The 20,798-nt window shown below is 41.1% G+C and overlaps 1 protein-coding gene across 9 annotated transcripts in view; it reads right to left on the reverse strand.

Moving 5' to 3' along the window:
- The window catches only part of FMNL2 (formin like 2), a 318,749-nt gene that overhangs the window by 18,413 nt on the left and 279,538 nt on the right, over positions 1-20,798 (reverse strand). For 5 of the 9 annotated variants that reach the window (XM_019522393.1, XM_019522398.1, XM_019522395.1 and 2 more), the window contains exons 11-18: positions 17,154-17,264; positions 14,262-14,411; positions 11,426-11,527; positions 8,940-9,246; positions 8,211-8,420; positions 6,148-6,168; positions 2,093-2,217; positions 942-1,144 (exon numbers count right to left, since the gene is read on the reverse strand). In XM_019522393.1, coding sequence (XP_019377938.1) covers positions 942-1,144; positions 2,093-2,217; positions 6,148-6,168; positions 8,211-8,420; positions 8,940-9,246; positions 11,426-11,527; positions 14,262-14,411; positions 17,154-17,264 — 1,229 coding nt within the window. The remainder of the gene's footprint in view (positions 1-941; positions 1,145-2,092; positions 2,218-6,147; positions 6,169-8,210; positions 8,421-8,939; positions 9,247-11,425; positions 11,528-14,261; positions 14,412-17,153; positions 17,265-20,798) is intronic. The other 4 variants (XM_019522397.1, XM_019522402.1, XM_019522401.1 and 1 more) reach the window with 1 other exon arrangement.

Raw genomic sequence — 20,798 nt, forward strand, 5'->3', positions numbered from 1 at the left:
AGTTGTTGTGGTGGGGGGGGGAGGGGGAGAAGGGGGAGGGGTGCCGATGCAGCCCGCAACAACTCATCAAAACTCCCCATGTGGTCCCCAGGACCAAAGAATGGCCTACCCCTGCTCTAGAGCCTCCTAGATTATGTTTGGTTCACTCTTCTAACTTGGTGAAACACTATGTACATCTGACGATCCAAACCTCCATTTGAAGTATCATCATTTAACAATTTTTAGATGTTCATTGTGGCCACAAACACTAATTCTTTCTAGACTTATACAGGAAAAAGTAATAATACCAGACACATCAGTATTCGATCATGAAAAAAATGTTGGCTTTGACGGCAAGTAATTACATATGATAAGTTCCAAAGACTAAAGAAGCTGAAAAATGATGGATCTGAAGAAGGCAGGACCCCAGACTGTATTCTTTCAGTTAAGATTTGTAGTATACACCTGTATCATATTTGCATTTGGCATCGTGTATAAGCATTACATAAACATAATATCATCTAAATTGCATTCAGTGCAGTTGGAATACATTAAAAAATGATGGAGCAAACTAAATTATTCACCCACTCCTAATATTTACCATATAAAAGTTTCAGGATTTCTTTTAAATTGTAGTTGCGTAACTGGGATAAAAAATTAATCCATTTGTGGCATGCCTTGGAAAAAAATTAACTAGCTTTTATAAAGAAGGGCCCTGATCATTTTTATTGCCTTGTACAGTAATAACATAACCTAAAACTGCAAATTAACACATTATTGCAACAGCACACCAGTAATTTGTAGGGACTCGGAATGGTTCTATCCTTACTCTTGGATTGTTTCCAACTGCAAAACCCTTAACATTATCTGCCAATACAGAATTATATTCACAAAGTTTTACACTTAGCAAAAGACAGTATAAATCTTATATACGATTTCTCCACTGACAATTTTTTACTTACACATGAATAGCTTTGCATATTTCATCTGCTGTCTTTCCAGCTTTCCTTAAAGTGATGGCAAGATTTTTGGCCCTATTTGCATCCAATAATGTGACCTTGTTTGACCCTTTTTGAGTGATCTTTTGCTTGCTTGACGAAAGATCAATAGCTGGCCCTTGTGCTTTTGTCTTAAATATTTCTTCAAATTCATCCACATTTAAATCCTACAAAGGAAAGAACTTGTCATACAAATTTTAAAAACTGCTGATATTTTCCCAGAATTCCAAAACAATTCTTCAAAACTCAATGTATATCAGTATCAACCACACAGTATCAATATATTTGTATTCACTTTTGTAGAAAGTTATCTTCTGCAATAATGGTCCAAAATACTATAATATTAATTATCTCTAAGTGACATTACCACAGAACAGTGTACTGGGAAAGGATAATGTAGTAAGGAAGTCAGAGTTTGCTCCTGCATCATGTGACTTTCTAATATTAGACCCAAAAATAGCCACAATACTTTTTCAGGTTTTTAACCAGCTCCAGGATTATGCACCCCTCTGTCACAAGCACCATGCACTGGCTGCATGCTAAATACTACTACATGGTTGCTCAACACCTCCTGCATTAGCTTTCAGCCATCTATAATGACAAGTGGACATCAGACCTGAAGAAGACTTCCTTGTGGTGGAAATTTTGTCCATCTCTGTCCCAGCTATACAGTTGGTCCAATAAAAGATATCGCCCTAAGCAATCCTTGCCTCTTGCATAATTCCTGGGCCATCACAGCTACAACATCACTCTAACACTACAAGTGAGATTAGTTTTTTTATGTAGGGAAACTGTAGGATGACCATCTTGATTCATGTGTTTCAAGCAAAGGTGCACATTTCTAAAGTCAGTTTGGCTATTACAAAATTTTGGCTCAGATCATCAGCTGGGGGAAAAGTGTGCAACTCTGTTGATACTAATAGCATTATACTGTTTTGTACCAGCTAAGGATCTCATCTACTATTTGAGAACCATTTCCGTTACTTGGAACTGGTCCTATGAACAGCCCAAATAATAACTTCCAGGTACATTTCTTATAATGATCTATCCATGGATGTACATTCTCCTAAATTGCTCCCAGTGCTGGGAAGTCAAACAGTGCTTAGTATTCATACCTCTAGGATCCTTTCATCATCAATTTCATTGAAGACTGTCCCATTAATCTGATTGGGTTTAAGAGCTACCCAATTAAAGACTGGCATGCGGAACTTTGTCTTGATTGGCTTCTTGATCTTCACAGCTAAAGACATCAGAGAGAATGAAATTACAAATTCTAGGAGAATTGGAAAACATCTGGAGAAGTCAGACAGCAGTCTTCACAGACAGCATATCAACACTGAGGGAAGAATTGGCAAGAGCTAAATTATCCATTTAAAAAGCCTGGAAAGACCATGCTGCCTTGGCAAAGAGCAAGGAAGAATTTTTCTCCAGCCATGTAGCTGTTTTAGGTCCAATATTCCCAAAGCTGGAGGTTTTGAACATTTCAAAATATTCATTTCATAAAGCAAGTGTTGCCTTACGCCATCTGATGTAGCAGGGTCTTGCCTACCAAAGCTCATGTCTCTCTGACCCAGTTAATTTCTAAGGCAGTGATTCTGAACCACAGTATTAGCACTATTAGGTGGGCAAACACTTGCATGAGTCACAAGATAAATCCAGATATTTCAAATGGGGATCCATAGTGTTAGAAACATTCTGGCCTGTTGTGGTTTTCCTGAGTTCTTTGCAACTGAAGAATTATCCTATTATTTTTCCACAGTCTAAAAACAATTGAAAGCTGAGTGCTGGCATTTTCCAAGAGGTGCTTTGACTCTAAAAAGGCTGAGAACTACCACTCTATGGTGCCACCCTGCTCTACCTTCTGCCTGACTCTAGGTTAACAAAGTTAACCATCTTTGTTACTCCAAAACAGTGTGTGTTCTTAATAATTTCTGGAGCGATTTAAAAAACAACGCTATTTTGAACTCCTCCAGAAAGTGGATAAAATGGTGTGTGGCCTTTGTTTTTTTCTGCAGCCGCATTTCCAAACTTACCTTGGGACCAGATCATATAGGGCAACCTGTTGTTATTAATGGGTGCTGAGTGAATCAATACCTTCAAGTACTGGGTTGCTGCTGGATTATACTACTCATTCCCAACCACCAAATTTTTAACAGTAGTGCCTCAGATACAGATAAAGCTGACCCTGATTAGATCCAGGATTTTTAAAAGGGGAATTAGGGAGCAGCCCCCTATCCTGCATGAGTGGCTTCACCCTCTGCTCCCAGCTCTCTCCCCTACAACACTGGTCAGGAATACCCCTTTCTTACCCTGTGCTCAGAGACATGCCCCCCTCTCCCACCTGCTGCTGCCACTGTCCCAGGGACAGAAGGGTTGGGAAGAGACTCCAGAGCCACTCCCGCCCTGCTCCAGACAGGCTGCATGGAGAGCTAGACTCAGCAGGAGACAGCAGCGGCAGGCAAGTTCTCTATACCATGCCTGCTCCCAGGATAGCAGGGAACACCTGGGGAGACCAAGCAAGGAGAAGGAACCCACCATCTGCTACTGCTGCTCCCCCTAGCTGGCCTGGTGCCCCACAGACACCAAGGTGGGAGTGGCTGGGGAGCCGCCCTGCCCCTGGGTCCGCAGGGACCACAGGGATAGAAGCAGTGGTGGGTGGTAGGGGCAGAAATGGGAGAGGATGGGATATGCCACAGAGGGGAAATGGAGGAGGAGGGGCACTAAAAAACAATGTCACCAACTACTGCTCCTGCAGCACAGACTGAAAGGATTGTGTGATGGTGCCACTGCACTGTCTCTAGTTCCACCCCTGAGGCTGACATCAAGGCAGCAGTGTTATGACAGTTCCTTTTAACAAACCTAGTGGTCCTAGCTTAACACTTTAATCAGGGGGAGGAAAGTGAGGGAGATGGCTGTGGCTGAGGATTTATCCAGAATTGGGTCTCTCTTTCCTGAATAGATTCAAACAATGACAAGATAACAAAAAGAGAAACCCTTTTACGACACAGTTACAAGAAAACAGAGACTTCTGTTGCCTGGGGTGAAAAGAATCTGATGTTTCACCCCAGCCTGAGCTTGTTTGTATTTTTAAAAAAACAGGGGTTGGTTCCCAATTTTAGTATAATTACATACTGGGATAGTAAATGGTTTTTACTTTTCTGACTGTGCAGCACCACTAAGTCTCAAAATAATTTTGAATGGACACCACTTGGGGATGGAGACTAACTCTTTTAGCCAATGAGCAGAGAACAACAGCTAGGCAAAATGATTTAAAGCTGGATGTGGGAAAAATGCAGATTAATTGCTGGGAAAATCTTTAAACCTAAGAACATTAGACAATGGAATAAGCTGCTGAGGAAATTTGTGGAGCTTCCATCACTGGAGATCTCAGGCATCTAAGGAAACTGGTTTTAAAGAGGGGACCCAGAATAGTTTAAGAGAAGACAGTGCCCCAAAATCAGAAATGCACCAGTGCTCCGAAATGCACCAGTGCTCCTAAGTGACAAAGGACTTTGAATTGTGCTTGAAATTTATGTACATTTAATGGTCCTGGCAGTTACTAGAACATTGTAAAAGGAAGATTTCTCCATTAATGTGGTTAAATTATTTCAAAATCTGCTGTGTCAAGAGTAGAAATAGTCAAAGAGAGAGAAGCCTTGCTGCTCCTTTCCCCAGTGCAGGAAAAAACAACAACATTCAAACTGTAAGACTTTTGTCTAGTCAATCACAACAAAGGCATGCAGATAATGTAGCAACATTGGTCCACAAGGCTCGCAGCTGTAGGCAGTACCCAATACTTCCACGAATAGGTGGGTTCAAGCCATAAAATTCTAATCCAGATCCAAACTTTTGCACACTTCATATACCAACTTTTGTTCTGAACTCATCTCTTCTTCCAGGAAAGAAGTGCCTCTCCATCTCTACTCAGACCATAATGCACTCTGCCAATGGTGCAATGCTACGTATGTATGGTAGACTTCATCCCAATCCCCCCAAGGAGCAGCTATGATGTCCCAAAGTGATTTGCCTCCCTTCAGTACTTTTCCATGCATTGTTTTCCCCAAAATACTCTTCTCTCCTGCATTAGAGCTGGGCGAATGCTGAAAAACTATTCTCTTAATCAAATCATTGCCTCTCATACAATTTTTCACAAGAATCCACTTTGTGCCCATGCCCTTTTTGTGTTCACTTTTTAGGCACATTTTAAATGAACAAATGACTGACAAGAATATTTGCTGAAACAATTAATTTTCCATAATATTGGGAACCTTCACAGTATTACATTTCTAATGTATGTATTCACACAAGGAATCTGAGTACAGGTGTTATATTTATCCAGTCAGGAAGCAGAAACACATTAGGTGATCTGTGCATAAATCAAAGGTAGCCAATTGAGTCTGACTAATAAATCAATTGAAATGCTTGTGCACACATAAGAATTACTCAATGAAAAATTCATAATAATGAGTAAATCAAAATACTGGCTAAATTATAATCTGCTCCTTTGCAAATTAAGAACAGAAAAATATTCATCATAAATTCCTTGCCCAGTTCTAAGAGCAACTATACTAAGAGATGTACAGAAAAATGTTTAAATAGGGATCTTATTCTTTCCTTGAGGAATAAATGCCATCAATGTAAACAACAATCATGCATACACACTAGGGCCTTGATTTTACACATACTGAAGCCACTGACAATAGGTCCCAAGTGGGAATAAACTCCACAGATAAACTTTGTAGTGGCTGGTCCCAATTCAGCTCATCACTCGTGCACAGGATTTAATTCCAACCCCATTCTGCAAAAACCTGTGTTTAATTGCAGGAATGCATTCTCTGTCATTTAAGTCGATGACCAAAATTCAAATTAAATCAATGGGAGTTAAGGACCTGCTTACATGCTTTGCTGAACTGGGACCTTGGTGCTGAGAAAACTTCTAGTTGACAACATTCACAAAGTTAGCTAATGGATCATGCTACTCAATCTTCACATCTGTTTTAAACATGGTTTACACCATACTGATATTTTCAGCCAATTAACAAGCAGCTCAGACTTTAAAAACAAAGGAAAAATGAAGCATGCTCAACATGAAAACAACACATCAAAAGAAATGGACACACAGCACAAAAGGGAAAGGGAAATAAATACTTAGAAGCAAGAAGGAACCTACAGAAAAGCTTGATTGGCCCGTCTTACCCGGAAGCAGAAAGAATAAAGAAAAAAATAGCGATGGTTAGCATAGCAAAATTCATCACTTCCTAAAATCCTAATACATTATGCTAACACTGTCACAGGGAAAAATGCTCCCTGTTCTGGAGACATCAGGATCTGCTCAGTTATTCCCTTATGTGCAAATATTAGTGAAAAGGTCATTTTCCTAGCTTGGCCCAAAAATGCTGCAGAAACATGCAGAAAAATGCTGCAGTAAGCTGCTGTGTTTGAGGCTCTGCTGCTGGATCTTGCCATTTCCTTTATACACAAGGGGTAAGGCTCCACTGAGGATTTTTTACCAGTGGAAATATTATGCCACATTAGAATACAAAGTGAAAGAAGGAATGATATGGTAGCAGATAGCTGCCTACTTTACAGGTCAGGTTACTGCAGATTCAAGTGGAATGTGCATTAAATCATATGACGGATGGCACCAGTGTCCATTTTAGGGGCTGTCTAAATCCACTGCATGTTATTTTCCTTAACAAGACATGCAGACAGACAGGCCACCCAGCCACATCAGCACTCAATTTATTTACTCACTTGCAAATGCTGTAAGTAAATCCTAGCTATTGGGACAGAAAATGACTTAGCTGTTTAGCTTCCTGTGGTTCCACATACTCAGCAACTGCTCCAGGATTCGAACACAGCATTCTTAATCAAAAAAGCATTTTAAATCCAGTCATGAAAATCTCCCAACCTTATAACAGGAATTGGCGCTGAATGCCTGAGAATTGCAAAGGTGTAATCTTTTCTTCTCATTAATGACCCTGGTTCAGAGAACTGAATGGATTTTAATGGCCTACGTTGCAGCATGATGTATATTCCTCCCAATCACTTCTGACTCAAAGAAAATTGTATTAATCGTTCCAAGAAAATATGCCATAATGGAGAACAGCCTGACTGAGCACCAGATTTTCAGGAAGGTCCATGACAAATGACAACAGTCAAGAAAGGATAGAGAAGAGGTCAGCCAGGAAGACAAGCTGACACTGTGACAAGCTTCCAGATCCTGAAATCAGAGTCCCCTCCTCTGCCAAACACGCTCCTTGAATTTGAATGTTGGACCCATTTCAGGAAAAGGAAGGTGAAGAGAAGCAGAGAGCACTGAGGCTTACACTTTGCTAGTCCAAGAAGATGTGGTGCCAAGTGAATATTACAACAGCACACATGCCTTGAAAACTGCGTGCTATTTTTAAAAACCTGTCAGGAAAAGCTTAATCAGTCACCTCAACAATACATGCATTTGTTTGGGGTTTTTTTAACACATTCCATTACGCTCTAGTTCTGTGCGGTCTCTGCTTTTCAGAATTTTCCTCCACCAGAGGAAGGTTAAGATTTAACAGCTGGAGCAATTTGTTTTAAAAACAGCTATTAATCTGAACTCCTCAGCCTCTCTTACTGGGCTTACAGTGTGTTCCCCTGATTTCTTGTAAGATGAATTTTGTAGACATGAAGCAGTACATTAAATTAATATAATTAGAACTGGTTTGGAAATTGCATTTCCCCCCTACCCCATCACACAAAAATACAACAAACCCAAAACTTTCCATTTTTGACAAAGAAATTCTTGAAAAACCTAAAGAGCTGAATAAATGTCAAGAACCCAAAACTATGCATTTTTTTGTTTCAAGCCAAAAAATCTGAGGCTTGAAGAAAGACTGAAACTATTCTTATCAAAACAAACATTTGTGTAACATTTTCTGTTTTACCAAAACAGCCAAAGCAAAATGTTTCAGTGGTACACTTAGAGCAAGCTCAAATCTTAACAAGAGGAAGAGACGAGAAGGAGAATGCTTCCTAGCGTTCCCCAGTAATTAATAAATTGCTTGTCCCAGGTGGAATCAGCCCCGACAGTCCCCCTTAGTGATCTAATCATGGAGTTCCATCATCTTTTCTTTAATTGACTAACTGTTAAAAGGTCACTCCCTGATGGAGTCCCTGAGCTTTTTATTTAATTAGTTTCATAAGAAACCCGCAGAGCACTGGTGTGAAGCACCCCCATCCAGATGACAATTTTACCTGCTAATCCTGAGTTGAAAACCACCGTGGGGGAAGCTGTTCCTGGCAGAGGGGGTGCCGATGGTGGAGGTGGGGGTGGAAGCGGAGGAGCTGGCACTGTTTCTGCTGCTGGACCAGGAAGAGGAGGCGGTGGAGGTGGAGGTGGAGGTGGGGGTGGAGGTGGTGGGGGAGGAGGAGGTGGCATAGGTGCTGTCACAGGACCATTTTGTACTACAAAATGAAGGGGAAAATAAATGATACCTCTTAAAGTATTGTATCAAAACAAACCAAATGCCACAAATGAATGACCTCAGAGAAACTTAATAGCCATAACAGATTAATGTCTCTGGGACAGACTCCCAGCTTGTTTAAACTGATGCAGCTTCACAGACTATAGCAGATCCATGCTGCTTTGAACCATGGATCTTCTATTTCAAATAGTCTGCACACATGGCTGCTTTACCTACCAGTGCACATTCCATTAAAAAGAATGCAGTGAAAATACCTGCTGTGACTCACATTTACCATATTTTGTGTGTTTGGGTTAGTCCATTCAGCCACATATTAAGTTGGATCCAACAATATCTACCAGCATCACTGACCAGATTGATTTTCTAGTAATGAGCTATTTTTCACCTTCATTGGAGTTAATATCAGTGTAAAATCATTGTGTGTGAAATCAGACATGATGGGATTTAGCATTACCTCCTACCAAGAGTATTCCTACCACTATATCCATAATATTCTCACCTGCATCAGATGCTGATGGTAACAGTGGTGGAGGCGGTGGCAATGGTACTGAGGATGTAGCCCCAGTAATTGGTCCCATGCAAGTGCCAGCTGTAGCTTCTGACCCTGGTGGTAATGTTCCAGAAGCCACCGCAACAGGAAGAATAGAGATGTCACCATCACCTTTCTTCTGAATTTTAATGGTCCCTTGCTTCTCCAGTTCATGGATTTTTTTCTCCAGGGTTGACTGCCGCTGGATGGCTTCTTCCTTTTCTTTGACCATTTTTCTCAATGTATGAACCTGGGTATTTGCATCTTTGTAAATTTCCTGCAAAGGAGCCCAGAATAAAGAATGTATCTGCATTCAAATAATAATATTGCAATATCAGACTCAGAAGAACAGGATGGCACTGGTTTGCATACTGAGCTAAGTTATTGCCAAGCTGCATATTTTGATATGAATAATCATTGTTTGTCCTGAAGTTCTTTTTGCAGGTTTTCATATGCTGTAACTAAGAATGAGTTCATTATTGATCTGTATAAAGTATCATAAATTCTAGGCATCAGAATGCTACTAGAACTGAATTTGTAGACATTGCTGTTAAAATATTTCCAATGTGTATTAGTGGGGTGGTAGATGTGGTGATCAGCAACAGAAAGGTGAGCCAGGGCAGATACGGCCCCTGTCATCCTCCAGCTGCTTTTCTTGTTGCTACTGCCATGGCCCTATCTCCTTGACCACCGATCTCACTATTACCCCATGCTAGAGCCACTGTTACCACATGCCCTGTGCCACAGCTAAACCTACCATCCCTGTATGAGGCACCCAGTGGTGGCCAGAGCTGCACCACATACCATATTCAGTTCATGTTAGAACTGAAGCTGCTGCCACATGCTCTGGATTGGAGCCAGAGCTGCCGTCACTGCACACAGCAAATACCAGGAGCCGGAGCTGCACCACATGTCCTGGGTTGGAGCCACAGCTGCTGCCACATGTCCCAGGTGGGAACCACACTGTGCCCCAGACTGGATCTACCCCGCAAAGAGCCTCACGGTCCAGGTCCAGCCTGGGGTGCAAGGCAAGTCTGAGACCTCCGCTCTACCCCAATGATATTCCAATTGTGTTCGTTGGAACCAACAGACTTAAAACAAAAGAAAAGTAAAGACACTAAAACACTTAAAAGCTTTAAATACAAGACAAATATCTAGTAGAAATTAAAACATTTAACAGTTTGTGGTGTAAGCTGCTTCTTCCCATTTCCCTCATAAGGCCTTTTCAACTCAGTGTGGAAGTGGCTCGTTCCCTAGGTACACAATCCTCTCAATGAGATCTATGCATGGACAGTCCTGGAAAAGAGCTGACAATGATAGATGGTGCAGATACAGCTATAGATACATATTATGAAGGAAGAAAGTCTTGTTATCTGAACAGGCTGATAGTGTTTGCCTGAACCAGCCCTGCTTGTTAGCTGGTTTTCCTCTTACTGGACAAAGGTTATGAATAAAGCAAGGTCTGGTGAGTTGCTGAAATAGGAAGCAGATTACTTGCTGTGATACTGGGAAGTGCTAATTGCTCTCTAGAGAGAGACAATCTTGTAGGAAGGCTCAGCCATCTAGAAGTAGGAAATCTAAGAGCAGCCGTATCTGAACAGAAGATCTAGGCTGAAGCTTATAACATATAGTTTACAAACTAGTCAGAGGGGACCAGCAGGCACTGGGAAAGTCTCTGTTCCCCTGAGCACTACCAGGAGTGACCAGGAATAACGGTCACAAGCTGGCAGGGGGTAGATTTAAGCTAGCTATCAGGAGGCACTACTTCACGGTCAGGGCGGCTAGGATCTGGAACCAACTTCCAAGAGAAGTGGTGCTGGCTCCTACCCTGGGGGTCTTTAAGAGGAGGCTAGACATACACCTTGCTGGGGTCATTTGACCCCAGTACTCTTTCCTGCCATGGCAGGGGGTTGGACTCGATGATGTGCTCAGGTCCCTTCCGACCCTAGAAACTATGAAACTATAACATTTCTGTTGATCAAACCATACCCCAGGAAGGGATAGAATTTGGACTCTACAGAGGAAGTGGATGGTTTGACAGCACAGACATGACACCTGCTCACACATCTCTTTGCTATGCAGCCAGATGTTAAAAGCCTTTAATTTGGCCTCTTAATTTTCACCCACAATCAACTGCATTTGCCAACCTGAAGGCAGAATGAATTGCAGTCACAGAAGGTAAGTCTGATTTCAGTTTGACTGGGTGGCATAATCAGAAAATTAAATACTATATTCAACCTTGGTGTCTGTGTCCACAAGTAATTCCACCTAATCTGCTTTCAGTGTAAAGACATAGGTCATTCAAAACAGTCAAGTTCAGAACATTGCAACATTAAGTGCCATGGCTCTCTGTCCTGCTCCCATTTCAAATGGTGCTTTCCACACTAAGCACAAAACAAACTGGAGAGCTTTCTCCTAAATGCTGCATTCAGCTGGAATGCCATCATCACACTTACTCGAACTACGTCCAGTTCTTTGTTTCTTTGCATAAGCTGTTTTTCCAGTTCCACAATCTTTGCCATAGCTTCATTCTCTGTGTCTTGTAGTTTTTCCGATAACTGTTATTTAAGAGAGAGAGATGGTGACTGATTTCCCCACCCAAAAGCATCAGTAACATTAACTAGGAAAGTGGTACTTGCTAAGCTACTGATAATGGATCAAAGCCTGAAATCCTAATGTAAAGCTCCCATAGAGTCAGTGGAAATTTTGACTGAGGAAGGATTTCAGTACACGGCCCATGAGTATTTAGGTCCAAGGCATGAAATGTTTTGAAGGCGCTGGTAAATATGACCACCATTTGTTGTCAGCAGCCAGCTGAATGGCACAGGAACTATGAATTTGCCCAGCAGAGTAGCCTAAAAAGAAATCCAGGCTTCCAGACCACTTTAAATTAAAGCAGCTAGGGAATGGTCAGTTTGATTGGAAAGTCACCAAAAGACAATAACCCAGGAGCCCCATAATGCCATTTCTGAAAATTCACTTGCATACTAGAATCAACACCATGGGAGATTCAGAAGCAGCAGGGTCTGCATCTTGTCTTTCAATGATTTCCAAATCAAGTGCAGTCATTTCACAACTAAGAAGTAGGGATTTTTATTTCACTAATTTGCCAGCTCTATATACTTAACCTGGGATCTGAAATCACACTATTTTGTTGATTTAGCCCATCAATACCCATGATTTTGATGCAGCTGAGGTCTGATATAGGTGTTACTTTGCAACTGATTTCTATGCATCACACACTAGTAATGATTCTGCAATTGGAACATAATTAACATTTCCATTAAAAGCATGAACTTGATAGAGTACCACGTAGGTAAACATTTTGTTTAATGATATTAGGGGGAAAAAAAGTGTTAAAAACGTTTTTGTTAGGAAGTAAGCAATTAGGGACCTATTAAGCAAGAACTTATCATTAGTACCAAGTCACTGTTCGGAGCCAAACAGCACTTTACAGGACAGAGTGTATAGTCAGTTCTAACCACCTTTGAGAAAGAATGCATTTGTTCTAAGCCCATGCTTAACATCTGCAATAAAATTCCTTCAGGAATGAAGGAAAAAACTGACCTTTTTACTTATTTTTTTAAGTAGGGAAAACACTTTTATTTTAAAACAGCAAAGTCATTTTTCTAGACTAAAATAATTGATAAAAAAGTATGGGATGGAAATGCTACAAGCAAACAGTGCATATCAAAACAGTGCTATTTTTCAGTCCTCGTTACTGAATCTTTACCACTAGAGACTCCGGCTATTTGTTTCAAAAAGTCTAAATGCATATCTGTTCTTTATCCACCCTCTTGCAGCATCAGCCACAATCCTGTTATTCAGGGATTTAAAATGATCCCAAATGCAGCAGGCCAGGCTTCCTCAGCCTGTTTTTGCTTTACACATTCTTAGCGTAAGTGTTGGAAAACATACTAAATTCCAGCAGTACTTTTATGGTATGGAATGTTTATCTACTCTATTTGTACTGTATTGCTATGGAATTTGCAATCTATATGTAAATTAGCTTTTCTATAACTCTTCATGGACTCAGAGTGGCAAATGATTCCATCTGGAGCTGGAATTCAACTGGAGTTAAAAACTCCTGAGCTCTTTAAATCCATAAGCTCCGACCTATAAAGCTACGACTGTATGTAGCGCTTGATCCATGGTGGGTTCTCCTGTGAGGACACCAAAAACTACATGCACAGGGTGTAGAGGCAATAAATTCAAGTCCCCCCAGACTGAAACAGATTATAATTTAGGTTATAAACAGTTTTCCCTATCACCAGAGTGCTTAGGTTCCATATATATGCCCTGCCTATGACTTCCTGATCAAATTACTATGTAAGACCTCAGCCAAAGCATCCCCACAATTCTGCACTGTGTAAATAATACTTAAATGGAAGGATTATTCAAGATGAAGTGAGCTATATCCACATGCTGGGAAGGAGAGATGATCTTCTGATTAACAAGGAAGATCTGGGCTCAATTTCCAGATGCACTGGAAAAGAATCACTGTCGCATTGACCAAATTTATACCACCACGGTCAAACAAGCCATGATGACCAATTACACAAAAGGACACAAGGAAACATTTTCTCACAGAGTCTACTAGAGGCTTAAAGGACAAAAAATATACCTACGAATGCCCTACTATTGGCCAATGAGTGCAGCACACAAGGACTAAAAATACATTTTTGCTTGTCTTGTGTTTCACTAAAAGCTTCTTAGGCATCAATGAAACCACATGGATACTATTATTAAGAAGTAGCCTTACAGACAAATGCTGTCATTTCACTGCTGGTACGAAGGACTCTGAACTGAATTCCAAGTCAATTCCAGGTTCTAAAAAGCAGCAGCCGCCTCTACCATAGTCCTACTGACTCCAGGTTGGAAGCATCCCTCCAAGAAATACAGGAGAGACTTTTTTTTTTTTCTTTTACAAATGAAGGAAACAAAAATTTCTTCATTTCTTTAACAGAGGAAATGCCACACATAACAGCACCTAGAGCTCCATAACTCCCTAACAAATGTCCATGAGAGAAACCATCCCTGAGACATCTCTTCCTGACATTTGCCATGACTTATTTAGGTTTCAGTGCCAAAAACCTGCTTATTTTCTTATCAGAAGCAGCCTCAGTGCATAAATGGCGTCTCTCAGGGAAAGGCTCCTTACTCTCCGAAGGTCTACCTCTGGCTATGTTTCCTCTTAACCCTAGCAACATCATTTAACAGTGAATGTGGAAGCTGAGATAGCAGACTCTTAATGACATTGAATGGCAAAGTTAATGTCAGCTTTGTACTAACATGAGAAATATTTTCTTCCAGTTCTTCAACCCTTTCCAAAGCTGCATTCTTGGTTTCAGCATCTTCAAGCAAAGCTCCAACATCAAACACATTGTCCAAGTAAGCTTGAATCTGCACCTGTAGTTTGTCACTCTCTGTGTGTTTCAGCTTCTGAAAGTCCAAAGCACAAGTATCATTAATACATTCAGCAGCAGGCAATAACCAGGCCACCCAGATAGAAAGGTTGCAGGAGTGTCGCAATCAGGTTAGGCCATTTTCATATTTCAGCAAATTGCTGAACATTTGTAACCTCCCAAAGGATCAGAAATAATAAACAGTAAACTGTGAGGAGGCCCCAAATGTTCTGAACTTAAAAAATAAAGCAAGGCAGTATTTTTTTCTGCATCAACATTAGCATGTTCTTCAGCGTCCTCTGTTACAAACCTTAATGGACTCTAACAGCACACAGACAATCAGAAGGTAAAGGTTCACTGATGCGCCACGTAGATCTGTGACAAACATCAGATTGGTCTTAAGAACTGGATCAGCTTGGGGATGGCATGGACCTGAGCCACAGCACTGCAGTGGGAAGCTCTCGGGGAGGGTAGGTCATGATCCAGGAGACAAAATACCTACTTTCTGCACCTCTCCAGCATGCAGCAGAGATACCCATCTTGCCAGCTAGAGAGTGGGGCTCTGATGCCTGCCTTACGTGCCTGGGGTGGCTACTGCCCCAAGAGGCAGCAGTCCCTGCATGCAGGTATAAAAAAAAAAGGGGGTAACTGCCTGACACGTGAAAAGTTCCCCGTGCCTTACCATCCTTGTGCACATGCAGAAACTCTGTCATTTCCCCTTGATGAGCCTATATCACTGGGGTTGATTGTAAACAAGTTGGGAAGTGATTATAATGAAATCTTCTTTCAGATAAGCAACAGTTTTTGTGCCAATGCAACAGCCCTAATGCAGAAAGCACTCATTGTCACTGAGTCTAAATATTCTGAGCAGAAAGCAAAAAGTAGCTTTGTCTCTACTGCCACAGAGCAAAGCCAAAAGCCAGCAGGAACAGATGAGCGCCTAAACAGCAAAAATACTGTTTTCATGTAAATGTTCCTAATAATAAAACACCAGGAGAGAGAAATACCAGAGGGGAAAAATGTGATATAAAAGCAAAAATTCCTTTAAATAGCACATTCTCCAGAAGGTGCCAGCAAATTTCTAACAGTCAGGAAATGCTAGTCAATGCTCCATAGGGAAGCAGAGTGTGTTTAATTTCCCTTGGTAGGAAACCAGCACCATAACCATTCTTCACTTGAAGATGCACCATCCTACACAGACTTTACTCAACAAACGCTCCTCAGATTCAGCAAGGGACTTCAAATCACAGGCCGGTATTTTTACAGTATTGGATCTCACTGAATAGTCTCCAATACTGGAAGTGACAAACTCACTCACTATCATTCATGATCATCTGGCCTATTACTCCCACCTGTGAACCTCAACTTTTGAGCAAACTCCAAAGATGTGACTACTCTCAAGTAGAGGGTTAAATTTCCCCTGGGGAGATACAAGTTGACAGAGACAATCAGTACATTTTTGGCACAAAATGCATCAGATTCCAAATCTTGTTACTCCTCAAACCTCTCCTAGTTCAACGAATTTCAGCGCAGTCAGTGGATCCATATCTATTATTCTTCCCAATATCCCTTTTATTAATTTCAAATATGACCCTCCCACATGCTGCACTTAGCATGGAGTTCTGTGTATGTACACAGATAAGAGGATGCCTTTTTCTTGTAGGTAAAAAAATGTATATACTCCTAAATGCTCAGGGTCAACTCCTAAAGAAGAGACATGCTAAACAGACCAATAGGGTTAGACAGACTTAATGACTCTTTCAGCATGTGCATTACAGTATCAGGTACAAAAACATAACAAACAAGAAGGGTATAAAATAGTAAAAGGAAGACTGAACAAAGTCGGGAAGACAGTTCTGTTCACAACAGACTTCAAGTTTCCAAGCTGCCCACTGAAATTGCTTCTTTGTCCTTTCAAGTTTTCATTTTTTTCAAAATGATCATTTATACATGTTGCCTTGCCAGAATCATGGTTGGATTCCTGCAGCCCACAGCAGAGAGTGTTTCACTCCTGGAAAACTCCCCTGACTGAACACAATGGTCAGGACTGAACAAAGGTCTCAGAAGCTGACACGGCTGCATTACTGGACCTACTCACCGCTGTGAGGTTGCTGGTAGAAAACAGATTTAGCTGCCAAAATGTCTGAAATAAATCCAGCCTTCTCAGCTGAGAGGCTGTTTTACCAGAGATGCATGGGGCATATGGATTCTGGTTCCGGCTCCTTGGAACAAAGGCCATTAAGCTTGGAGAATGAAACCCATGTAGACTATGGGTTTCATTCACCTTGACTGGAACAGAAACTGGTTGCATATTTTAGTTATAAGACAATACAAAGCAAAGGACACATTCTCTCCAACTCAATAACTCCAACCTGGAGCAGGGTTTCAGCATCAGAAAGTCCACCAAGGAGATTGTAGCAGCAGAAGATACTTGGAATCTAACCTTTACCAAGCAGTCACCACAGCTCCAAAGTTGTGGCAAAGTGATAGTCAGCTAAGGCAGGAGAGAAGACCTAATATAATGAATCCCTCCTAGAGCTTTTGTTGCTGTGGTTTCAATGGGACCCCAATAATGGAGGTGAAACCTTTGAGATGGACTGGCCTTTGCAGATAGACAGAGAGATAATTTGCAACCTTCAGCATCAACCTTTCTGCAACTAACCCCCAGCAGTCACTCAAAGCACAAAGAAAACCAGGCAAGCTGCTAGCACTGTGCAAATATGGTTAAGTGTGATAAAACCAATCAATTCCAGAAAATGTAATACTGGGCCATACTCACGTCCAAATATTCATCCAGGCCTAATTTGGTAAATTCATACTGGAGATGAACTCGGAAATTCATGTCCTCTACTGAGTGGACAACAATGTTGATGAACTGCATACATGCCACCTGTAGGGAACAATCACCACAGAATGAACATTTAACAAAAAGCAGCAGAGCAGCCTTTTCCATAGAAGAGCAGAACTGACCATGCTGCACTAGAGCACTTCAGAACTAACACCTAGCTTTTGGGAAAAGCTGAGGCTTCAGAGAGAGAAGGAAATGGGCTGATGATGTACCTGGTCAAGTGAATAGTAGGCAATGTGTACACTGGCAGGAGGGGTTTGTAAGTATGAGAGTTTTGGTCTGATCCAATATCTAGTGGGGATATTGGATCAATTTCAGCAGGACTTGATTAAGAACTTCCATTTCAACCAGGATTTCTACAGACACTATGACAGTTCAATGCTATATTTATTAGAAATAGAAACTCTGGTTTGCATCTGTGAGCCAGCTTTTTTCTTTGCTTGTTTAAAATCAAGGATCATGGCTTACAAGGTGTTTGTTTATCCTGACGGATGAAAAAGTGGAATTCCAAAACTTTAGTAATGTTTGAGGCGTCTGGTTTGGTTTTAACATACCCTCGACATTGTTTGCAGAAATAACATGATCTCCATTTCAAAATTTCAGTCTTATAATGCAAGTAATGTCATTAGCTGTTGAGAAGAAAACAATGTTATTTTTTCAAATGAAAGCCTCTGGTCTTCTCTGTACTAGTGATAGGCATATTATTTTGTTACCTGCAAGCTCTGTTACATTGGAAAACAGGATTGGACCTTTGAAATGAAAGAAGAAATCCATTCATTTGGGACAAGTTTTAAATAAAAGATTTCTCAACTGAATATGAATACAGATCATGACGTTTAATGTACAAACACCATTACAACTAAAGAAACAAAAACACACAAGGAAGGTGGTCACAGAACTGTCACTCCAGAGGTTTATAATTAGTAAGATGGGATAGTCATGATGAGGCCAAAGGTAGAAAGCTAAGCTACAAAAGGTCCAGTGTGATGCTATGTCTCCTACATAATTCTTCCTGTTCCTCTCATACCGCTCAGCCAAATTCTGCTCTGGGTAACTTTCAAACTTTCTATTTAATTCAACATGAGTTGAAAATATCTATCCAAAGACAGAATTTGTCACCTCTTCTTAAGTAACTTCTTAAAAGTAACCTCAAACTATAAAATTGAGTATCAGCGTGTTTGAGGGATTTTCCAGTTAATAGGCTACCATATCAATCTTTTCAGATGCACAGACATTGCAGTATAAATAAAATTATATGTTTATGTTTCAATAGACTGGATCAATATCTTTAGAAGTAATATTAAAGAAGATAAAACCCATTTAGCATGATTTTACATTCAAACACAGGTCTCAAAGATATTCAATTTTGACCAATAATAACTTAAGAGGAAGAAGTAAGCAAATCTTAGGACTCTTCTCTGGATTGCTGCTTGCCAGAACAAAGAGGACTCTTGCCTACTCGCTGGTTTTGGTAAGACAATGCTTCAGAAGATCAAAGGGTAGCTATACAACATCAGAGGGACAAGGCAAAATTCATTAATCAAAAGTTTAGTTAAAAATAGATTTTATTTTAAATGATTATATCTACATCTCTATCCATAGTGAATGTCCTAAGAAAGCTTTAAATATTCTGCTTCTGAAAAATGTTGTTTAGATCAGTTGTGCTCAGCCTCCAGCCTACAGGCCAGACCTGACTTATAGGCCCACATTATCTGGCCTCCAGGGCTCTAGGAAATTTGGTGGCAGGAGAGCAGTGGCAGCATTAATTGCCACTCCTCCACTGCCAAATTTCCAAACCCGCAACAAGCCCTGTGGGCTGGATAACATGGACCTGCAAGCTGGATTGGGCTAATGTACTGGGTCATTCTGGCACATGGCCAGACACAAGTGCGCAGGGTTAGACCAGTATACTGGATCACACCTGAGGACTAACAACCCCCATGCAAGATCTGGCCTATGGAGCAACCCTATGCCATTCATCCAGCCTTGTGGTTGGAAGGCTGGTCATCACTGGTGCAGATCCTCAACAATACAAATAGAGTTGCCTGCTTGAGAGTAGAGATAAACTTGGAGGAATAGAGAGTTTAAAGACCTCTCACTTCTAGGAAGTGGGAAGAACTGAAATTTAGTTCAATTTTTTTAGCACGGACTCATTTCAAAGTGTGAAGAGCCCCTTTAACCTGGACAGAATTCAAACTTTACTGTGTAAATCTTTACACTGCAATAACTTATTGTAAAATTACAATGCCAGTGTCAGTACCAGGCTGTAACAGGGGACCTTGTCCTGTTACTAGAGAATGAGGGAAAGAGTAAAGCAATGGAAACTGTGCCTTTGGTGAACTGCTATGAGGCCAGAAGAGGTGGGCTTTGGGGATATAAACCCAGCTCCAGAATCAGAGGGAGTCACAGTCTGACCCCAGGCACAGTTAAAGGCAGAAGTTCCCTACTGGGACGTGATGGAAGCAGTACTAGGAACTGGAAACTGCAAATAAGCCCAGAAAAGCTGTGGGAGGGAAAAACAGCAGTTTGAGGTGGAAGCCAGAGAGGAGAAAGGGAAAAAGCAGACTTTCTGGACTGTTTGCAGGGCAGCAGAGCCTACCAGGATGGATTATAGGAGTGGGACATGGCAGGAATTCTAAAATGCGAAAGGGAGATGTAATGTCAAGCTAACCAGGACAACTATTCTGGGGATAATTCACCCAGTGAACTGCCAATTGGGGCCAGATAGCCTGTGGGACCATAGGGGATCGGGCAAAAGTGACCCAGAGCTGTGCATTTAGAGGCACTTAAGGTGCCTCTAGTCTCCTAACACCTCCTACAGGACTGAAGGCCTATTCCCTAATTTCAGTACCATCAAGCTGTGGTAGGTGAGAGATGGATAGGCACTTTAGAACATGGGGAGGGCCAACAAGCCAGGATTGACTGTCAGGGGACAGTAGACCATGTGACACTGGATGGTTACACAGCCTTATACTGCCAAACACTGCAGGCGACCCTGACGGACAGTTCAGTGCAGGGCCAAATTCTTTCATTTTAAAAGAACCTCTGTTCTACTCTCTCACTTTGATTTAATGAGTCTTGCAGTATCAGGGCCAAATTATATATTCTTTTCTCAGACCGTGATCCTGCAAACACATACACACAAGATGAAAGGATTTACCAGAGGAACATAATCAAAGGTATGACTCTAACAATCATACGGCTCTCCAAGCAGGGATCTGCAGCCAGAATCATGTAGTCTAGCCTGCCTGGATAAATTCAGGATTCACTAAGCTACTGGCCACGAGAGCAGTAACTGAAATACTTTATTTCACTACTCTTTCCTCTTACTTGGCTCCCTTCCATTTCAAGATATTTCACAAAAAAATCCATTTTTTGTTGTCTTCTGTTAATGTCAAGCTGAAGACCAGGTGCTACAGAAATGTGTATGTTCAGTTATTGTAACTATTTGAATTACTCCATTGCAGCATTCTGGAGCCTTGACTCCAGAATCCATTTTCACTCATCCTGCCATGAGCGATTTCTATTTTGTTAATGAACTTTTGGCAAATGTTATAAACTCAAATATCTGCACAG

This window comes from Gavialis gangeticus, unplaced genomic scaffold, assembly GCF_001723915.1.
Source record: "Gavialis gangeticus isolate Ggan-Ray unplaced genomic scaffold, GavGan_comp1, whole genome shotgun sequence".
Lineage (NCBI taxonomy): Eukaryota > Metazoa > Chordata > Crocodylia > Gavialidae > Gavialis > Gavialis gangeticus.